The 8982-nt window shown below is 47.9% G+C and overlaps 1 protein-coding gene across 1 annotated transcript; it reads left to right on the plus strand.

The window, feature by feature from the left end:
- Nucleotides 1–6369: 6369 nt before the first annotated feature.
- Nucleotides 6370–8740, plus strand: LOC148040043 (phospholipase A1-II 7-like). Its single transcript, XM_087696381.1, has one exon. The coding sequence runs from the start codon at nucleotides 6613–6615 to the stop codon at nucleotides 8431–8433; it is 1821 nt and encodes a 606-aa protein (XP_087552507.1). The 5' UTR covers nucleotides 6370–6612; the 3' UTR covers nucleotides 8434–8740.
- The last annotated feature ends 242 nt before the right edge of the window (nucleotides 8741–8982 follow it).

Here is an 8982-nt window from a genome sequence, read left to right on the forward strand (position 1 = left end):
ACTTATAGGGCTGCCGCGCCTATACAATCGGTCGATCAATGCAGTGAGACCATGCCTCTCTGCATATCGAGTCTCAAGGCCGGTCGGATCGCGATTTGTAATGGAGTGCTGCAAAGGAAACAAAATACTAACTGTTAGAAACATGATTGTCAGTACAAAGGATATTGCAAAAAAATAAGCAAGCAAAACAAAAGAAAAACTTACAAAGTCCTCCAGATATGTCCTGTGGCCGCCACTCCCAAGATGATGAACCATTCCGGTCTCTAGCCGTGCCCTTGCCGCCTCGCACTGCTGGCTCCAATGTCCTGGAGAATCTGTAGCCTCCTCCCTCAGTCAGTGCCAGTCGTCCGTGTCTAGCCATTCGGGCTTTGTAGCCCCACACTTGAGTGCCTCTTGCATGCGTTTGATCGTCTGTGTGACATATATGCACGCATGCACTCCATCATCCAGCCTGTAGAAAACCTATATGTTGTGGCTGGAACCGAAAACTCCTCATGCAAGGATGTTACTATGTAGTCTTTGCTCCCCTCTGGTATGTTTTTCCAATGATCTGAGACGTTGTGCTGAAAAACTTATTAGCACAACTCTCTCATACGAGTCATCACCCTTCTCCCCTCATCATTCATGATGATGGCTCCTGACCTATCATCGAAAAGATAGGCATACCCCTCTGGGATATGCCTAAGATGGGTCCTCTCCCACGTGCGACTACGCTCCTGGGCATATCCAAGAGACCCCTGTACATTTGGTGTACCGACCAAGGTAGTATCTATCGGTATAGCACCCATAGGGGTGCCACCTACAGACGATTGAGCAAAAGCCAAAGTAACTGGATTAGACGTTTCCACAGGTGTGACAAATCTTGGAGGTGACGCAACTCTAGCAAAACGACGAGATGGAGACACCGTGTCCATGCCTCCACAGCAACCACCTAAGCCACACTCTCTGGAACCGCCAGGAGAGCGAGGAGTAGTACCTGTATCCCGAGCTGACCACGAGCTCACTGCATCCGTATCTCTACAGCATCCCCTTGACCCTAAAGCACTCCCTCTCTCTAGCCCAAGTCTGGAGTGTTGACCTTGTCTGCTCGAAGCTGAAGTATCTGATCGCACCAAAGTAGATCTAATAGAGCGGCTTGACGATGTCTGAGACAGCTCCTAGTCAGCCATGTCTCTGAATCTTGCCATTTGATTTGGAGACATGCACGAAAAGATATCCTGCAACTCCTCATCGCTCATCCCTTGACTCATCCTGATGATCTAAGTATCCACAAAGGTTATCTGCATAGACAAAAATGATGTTAGCATAATCAATTTGAATCATACAAAGCATGGTAATATAAATCTTTAAAAAATAATCTTACTTAAAATGCATATCTTATGTACCCTTATAAGTGATTAGTCAACGAATTGAGTAAGTGGATGCTCCAAGTATGAAGTATCCTATGGTTCCATGTCAATCTCTTGACACAACTCGGCATAAACTGGAAGGTCGATAGACATGTCACCACAAAAGGATGAGTCCACCTCGTTCTCAAAGAATTCTTGGACTCCTGTATTTTCATCATTGTTACTCGATACTGGCTCCTCTACATTCTCCAAGCTTTAGGTGGCCTCCACCCCTTGCAATATCAACCCCTCTATTTGCATATTGTCCTCATCTATACTCGGAATATCACTTTGATCATATAGTCTCACAATTCGGGGAGCTGAAGGTATAACATACCACCATCGAGGTTGTCGGGGGTTTGGATAGAAGATTACCTATTCACAAACCCGTACAAGAGAGATTTAACTATTGTGACATGTACCATGTTGTAATACAATTAACAAACAAATGAGTTCATGCACCTGTTCACAATGGGCCGGCAACACAAAGGTGTCATGTAAATCCGTCCATTTTTTTTCGGAATCTAGATGGATCTCGTCGAACTGTTGCTCCAGCTCCTTAAAGTACCACTTTGAACCACTGTACATCGAATAGTATCATGGAGAAGCTACAATAATCCACCATAGTAATACTTTGCAATTTTCCAAAATACTCCATCTCATCTATAACCGTGTTTGGATCTGTTGCTTGTCGCCAGCTCTCTTGCTTGAACCTTGCCATGATACCACACTTTGTTGTGGAGCGCATTTTGTCAATACGCTCCACGCGAAAATGTCGTCCGTGCGACCACGCTGCACTATATATTTTGTACTATACATTGAAACACTCAATTAGTTATCGCATATAAAATATAGATATGACAAATCCTAAACATGTCATCACCTTTGGACTACATCCCCTCAAGAATTCCCACTCCTCGGTTGAGACCTCTGCCCCTTCGCGAGATGCTGCGGTCAAAGCTCCATGCAACTATCGCATTGACATAAACCACAGCATCTCCTTCATGCCCTCGGGATATCGAATCGGTCGATGGTGTGTACTATGTCAAAATTTAGATCGCGCTTCCTCTCGATCTTGCCTAGCTTACTGGTACCTAACAAACCACGTCTCCATAGAGGCATAGTGTAACATACAAAAGCGATTCACCTTCTCCTCCATTGGAGCATCCATTCTTTTTTCTACCCCATTTTCAACCACCACATCTCCATTGTGAAATATGCACTAGCGCCTCAGACACCAACCAACCTTCAACCATGCTACCTTCTGGCCGAGCTCGTTGTCGCACAAAGCCTTTCAAGGTTTTCATGAAGCGCTCCAAGAAGAACATCCATTGTGTATTGACAGGTCCAACAATCTCCACTTCATCTACAAGATGCACAAGAAGGTGGATTTGTATCGTGAGCATGCTGATAGGCAGGTATTTCTCAAAGAGACAGACCGTCTCCACTGCTCCCCGCCTCGCAGATTCAATAGAGGACGTCTTAATCTTCTTCTGTGAGATCCATTGCACTAAAGTTGACAACCTGTAAATGGCCCCGCGTTTTTTTAGAGTAAGGCATCCTGCGATCGCGATCGGTAGTACAAACTGCTACAAATGAGAAAGCATTATGAACAATGACTACACTCCAAATAGCAAAATATGCAGGCCACTTACAATCCATTCGTAGTACAAACCTGACATATCTTATGCCAATCATGGGATTTTAGTCCTGATAATTGGTCTTCTTTAGAAAACGCAGACCTAAGAGAACACATCATACCCGTCGGAGTGCAAATAGACTTAACTATTTGCTTCACAATGCGCTCTTCTTTAGTGGAAAAAACCCAAGGAGCGCAAGGTAGCTGCACGTGACCATCAGTACTCGACTGTGGCTAAAGCGCCTCCATCTTGCCTACCTCCTTCAAATCCATTCGTGCCCCTATAGTGTCTCTCTTTCCTGTGATGTGGTCCCATAGCAAGCTGCCCACGTTCTTGAAAATATGTATGGGATTCAACAAGTGGTTGATCTGTAAGTGGATCCAATATGGCAACTCGTAGAAAACTGAGAATTGTCACATTCTGTTTGGATGTGACTCCGGGTGGACCAATACAAGCTTTTGACATTCATACGTATTGGAGGTCGTCGAAGAAAACCTTCCCTGAGTTCATGACCCTCTGGCAAGAAAGCAGCGTGTCCTTAATATACCATCTTCTTCATGGTTCGTAACCTTCGGGAGTCTAACTATGGCTCGCACAATGGACATGCATGATAACCTAAGGTAATCAGACCTGTTCCAGCACCTCTATCCAGTGAATACAAACTTGAACGAGTTATGATAGATATTACCAATGAGAACGGAAGCCTATTTACCTGAGCACTCTCCAAATTCGGCAAAGTCATGCATCGTCCACATGAGAATGGCTCGAATATTGGCGGACCGTCAACCATCGCGCTTGCTCATATCTTGCACGATGACTCCCTCCTCCCACAAAATCTTAAGCTCATCGACTAATAGACGAAGATACACGTCCATATTTTTGACTTTGTAGCGGTCAGGAACAAGTAAAATAAGGATTAGATGTCCTTTCTTCGTAGAAAGCCATGGAGGGATATTGTAGTTGACAAGGACTATAGGACACACACTGTAAGAAGTTGAGCGCAGAACGAATGGGTTCACGCCATCCATTGCAAGACCGAGCCGAAGATTCCTTGGCTCTCGAGCAAAGCCTGGGAAGGTAGAGTCAATGTGGCTCCATGCACGTGAATCCGCTGATATTCGTTGAACTCCATCTGTGGACATATTCTGTGTTTGCCATGTTGTCAAGCTCGCCATGCCAAACATACGAAACATGTGGTTTATGCGGGGGATAAGCGGAAAGTGTCTAAGAAATTTTTGAGGGATGGTTTGACCTTGCAAGTAATGTCGATACCTGTGAGCACCACACTTTGGACATGTCTCCATAGTCTCGTATTCTCCTCGAAACAGTATGCAATCGTTGATACATGCATGGATGCTGTTGTAGTCCATGCCAAGCTTTCGTAAAACATGTCGTGCATCATCATGTGACTCATTTATGGTATTTGCAGGTGGTAATATATGATATTTCAGTAACCTGAAAAAAATCATAAAACACCTTAGAAAAAGCACAAATGTTTTTAATGATAGTGCCGAAAAGAAATCAACGAAGCGTACGTACAAGGTACTTGAACAACTCGATCACACTCGTATCGCTCCACCCGTATTTTACTTTTGTACACTTAGGAGTGCAAGCAATGTCTTCAGGTGAGATACTCGGCACCCATCATATAATGATATGGATGCTTCCTCTTTAAGCGGATCAGAAGTCTCGACATTCATGGAAATCAATGCATCGATCATTGCCTCCATCTCAGGCTCCAGGATTGTAGGTAAGTCTAGAAGGCTGCCTATCTCCTCGGGTATTGACGGTATAGATTGGGTAGTACCTTCCAAGTGGTGGATTGGCTTAGGCACTCCATCCATCGCATGCCCACGAACTCTTCTAATTGGCTGCAAAGGGTGCACTCCTCCTTGGGATGAGACGTTACCTCCCTGGATAGAAAATTTGTCAGACACACCCAATCTTTTTGTATATGATATTCAATTAGCTTGCGAGTACAATGAATGATTGATATTAAATTTTCTTACCGTTTGCTGAAAATCCAAGATTGCCTGATCAATGATCCCAGATTGAAACTTGCCAAAGCGTCGTACGTGTTCTATAGACAATCGATATTCTCGTCTAATTGCCAGCTTGCATTGAGAGCAAGGACATGGGACACGCTGATTAAGATACGCCTCGCGATCTTGAACATCAAGCCCTTCATCGTTTTCCATTTTGTCTACGTTACGATAAACAAATTGTTTTTGTTATCATTCTTTTTTTCTTTCTTAAATTGTTTGAGAAGGGATTTCTTCTCTTGTAACTCAGCAAAAATTAACGTATGTAAAGTCTCCACCTACCCACCCACAAATTAACGTATGTCGAAGTGTTTCCCATCTCGTGGTGTTGCACCGGACCTCACCACCACTCTCTCTTTGTTTTTTGTCCATTCATTATCTCCTCTCCTTCCATCTCTCTCTCTGGAAGTTGTGGCAAATGACTCTTGAAAATCAAACCTGGGTTTCGGTCCGTGTTTTTTTCGTCTGAGTACCGTCGCTATTTGCGTTGCTATTAGCATCGCATTTGCGATGCAATATAGCGACACCGCTATTTTGCGTCGGAAACCGCCGTCGCTATACCTCCATATCCTTGTAGTTAGAGCAAGACACTCAAAAATAGCAAGCCATTGGAAAATAGATTATTTATTGGGAAGTGATTTGAGATCTTCTCCTCTTTAGAAATTTCCAATATATTAGGGTGGTACCACACCTAAGTGTCATTAGATGTTGTGGGAGTATAGCATAACATGACATGTCATTTTGACTCTTAAGTCTTCACATACTAAAAACATGAGTAGATTTGCCTTAAAAGCTCCATAGTGTCTCTACCCTTAGGTAACATGAAACCACAAGTTTCTATGTGGATTCCAAGTGGGCAAATACTTAATAAATGGTTGAAGCTTAGTGCTAGTGATGCACACAATGATGCTTACGATGAAAGGAAGTGCTTTTGTTTACCTCCAATGCATACATCTACCGTATCAATGATGATGATTCTTTTAGACATTCCATGAATGCACCGAGACCTTGTAAAAAATGGCTCACATGACCTAGTTGATGTGCATGAGTTCGTCCGCGTGTTGAAGACAGTCTTTTCTTTGGGAGTATTGCGAGTGATGTGAACATAGTGTGACATGCTCTTGTCCCTCACGTACTAAAAGTATGCTCCTTTAGCAGTACCCTGGGTCACGTGAAAACTACAAGTTGATCTGGGAAATATCAACTATGACTCGGTCACTCGGTGAGGGAGCGTCCGCTGTCTTTCTTTGATTTTGCCTGGTCTACGCGGTGCAGTTTGAAACCGCAATCTCTACAGTTGATGAACCTGCTCCTTTTAAAAGGCCCGCAAGGGCAAGGGCCGCCATCTCTCTCTCGGATCTCGCCCTCTTAATTCCCTTCCCCTCTCGGATCTCAGGACTCAGGAGGCCTGTGTTGTGCCTCCTCAAATCCTCTCTCAGAGTCTCCTCCTCTCTCTCTCTCTCTCTCTCGTCCCCTCTCTGTGATTCCGTCTTACATTATAACAACTGATCACGAACCGCAAGGCCCGTGTCGTGCAGTTTTATGGCCGCCGCCGCCGCTCAGGCTGCTGCCAACAACATTGGCAATTTCTCTTGCCATAGTACGGATAGGATCCCAAGCGCAGCTGCAGCCTCGTCGACTCAATATGGCGCCCGCAACAATAGCATAGCTCAGTACGTCCGCCCACATATTCTGCGCCTCCGTCGCGGCCGCGAGCTTCTAAGCAACATCGACGTGGCGCAATGTAATTTGCGGCCCGCGCCTGCAAGCTCTAGTACTTCTGCAGCTTCTCGTGCGGATCAGAGGTTTATAAGTACAGCTCGATGCAGCAACGGCGGCGCAACGTCGCCGGCGGCGGCCCCGCCCTCTCCCAAGATGCAGATCAGTACTGTAGCAGCAGCTGTAAACGCTCCAATATCGTCGACTGCGCATTTTAAACATGAGAGGAACAATAATATTATTGATGCCTGCACGGAGAATGTACCTTCGCCGCCGGGCCTCGAGACGGTGGTGGCTTCTCTGGAGGAGAGCTACCGGAACAGCCCGCCGGGGCAGCTGGCGGCCCGATGGAGGGAGTACCACGGCAGCCAGGACTGGCGGGGGCTTCTGGAGCCCCTGGACGCAAAGCTGAGACGGGAGATCCTCAAGTACGGCGATCTGACGCAGCTCACGTACGACGCCTTCGACTCCGACCCGGCCTCGAGCAACTGCGGCAACGCCATCTGCCCAGACCCGGCATCTCTCCTCCGCCAGGCGGGGCTCTCCCACACGGGCTACCAGATCACGCGCTACCTGTACGCCACCTCGGACGTGCACCTGCCGGCGTGGCTGCTGAGGGGGGGGGCCGCCGCGTCATCGACGTGGAGCCGGGACTCCAACTGGATGGGGTTCGTGGCGGTGGCGACGGACGAGGCGGAGGTGGCGCGCCTTGGACGGCGCGACATCGTGGTGGCGTGGAGGGGCACCGTGACGCCACTGGAGTGGATGGAGGACTTCGACAGCAAGCTGGTGGACCCGGAGCACGGCCGCCCTCTCGCGGCGGCGACGGCCGGGCGGCAGCAGCAGCCGACGGTCGGCGTGGAGCACGGCTTCTGGACGCTGTACACGTGCGCCAAAGCGCACTCGCGCTACAACAAGGCGAGCGCGGCGCAGCAGGTGAGGGAGGAGGTGGCGCGGCTGCTGGCCAGCCACTCCGGCGACGGCCACCCCGCCAGCGTCACCGTCACGGGCCACAGCCTGGGCGGGGCCCTGGCCACCCTCTGCGCCTACGACCTAGCGTCTTCCGGCGCGATTTACCGGCCGTGCGGCGATACGGCCCCCATCTCCGTCGTCTCTTTCGCCGCTCCCCGCGCCGGAAACGCCGCTTTCGCCGCCCGGCTGGAGGAGCTCGGTGTGCATGTCCTCCGCATCGTCAACACCCATGACTTCGTCCCCAAAGTCCCCGGCATCTTCCTCAACGAGGGCCTCGCCCACCTGGACCTCCCCTTCCACCGCTACCACCGTCACCACCTCCGCACGCCCCCTCCTCTGCCAGCTCACGCGTACAGCCATGCCGGTGTCCAGCTCACGCTCGACCACACCCGCTCCCCCTTCCTCAAGAAGTGGGCGAGCCTGCCCGACTGCCACAACTTGGAAGTGCACCTCCACCTCGTCGATGGCTATCGCAGCACCCGTGAGCGTTTCACCTCCGAGGTGACAAAGCTTCAGAGAAACTTGGCCCTTGTCAACAAGACCTCGGGTTTGCTCGTAGAAAGCCTAGACGTCCCTGCCTGGTGGTGGGCTCAAAAGGAGAAGAATGACAAAGCCCATGATGGAGTGAACAAGCCGCTCAGCTACAAATTACCATGCACGGTCTCCTATTGAGCGCACTCAACATGCGCTTCCGCCATCTCCAATTTCTATGCAGATGATGACTATGAATGTAGCATAATGATGCGGGGGTTTTGGCCCCCATACAAACTAAACCAAGCTAAAATGGCAAAGCTTCACAATGTTGAAGCAGCCATGGCCACCGTTATTTTGCAAACTTTGTCTTCTTGGGTGCTAAATGCACGAAGGGAATAATAATAATGGTGATGGAATTTGCAGGCATGTGCTATTGCACCATTAGAAACTCATTTCAAAAACCTCCTCTTTCACGATTTGTCCAAAATATTTAAGATAATTTAATCTCTCGATGGACTTATGGGTCTAGCTTGAAAATATTCAACATGATTGGTACTTTCTAATTGAGACCTCAGCATTGGTTTCACTATAAGAAGATGCCATGTCTGATTTAGACCTCAACATTCTTTTTACTATAAGAAGATGCCATGTTGTAACTATTGGATAACAAATCTACCCCATCTAGAGTTGCTTCAAACAAACATGTGATATGTCACCAAGTCCATAGACAACAATGATCTTACAACT

Source organism: Lygodium microphyllum, chromosome 2 (genome assembly GCF_053477565.2).
Source record: "Lygodium microphyllum isolate KBCC chromosome 2, Lygodium_microphyllum_v1.1.10, whole genome shotgun sequence".
NCBI classification, from domain to species: Eukaryota; Viridiplantae; Streptophyta; class Polypodiopsida; order Schizaeales; family Lygodiaceae; genus Lygodium; species Lygodium microphyllum.

Excerpts from the sequence above, each read along its gene's own strand:
- LOC148040043 (XM_087696381.1), top strand. The coding sequence starts at position 6,613 with ATGGCCGCCGCCGCCGCTCAGGCTGCTGCCAACAACATTGGCAATTTC.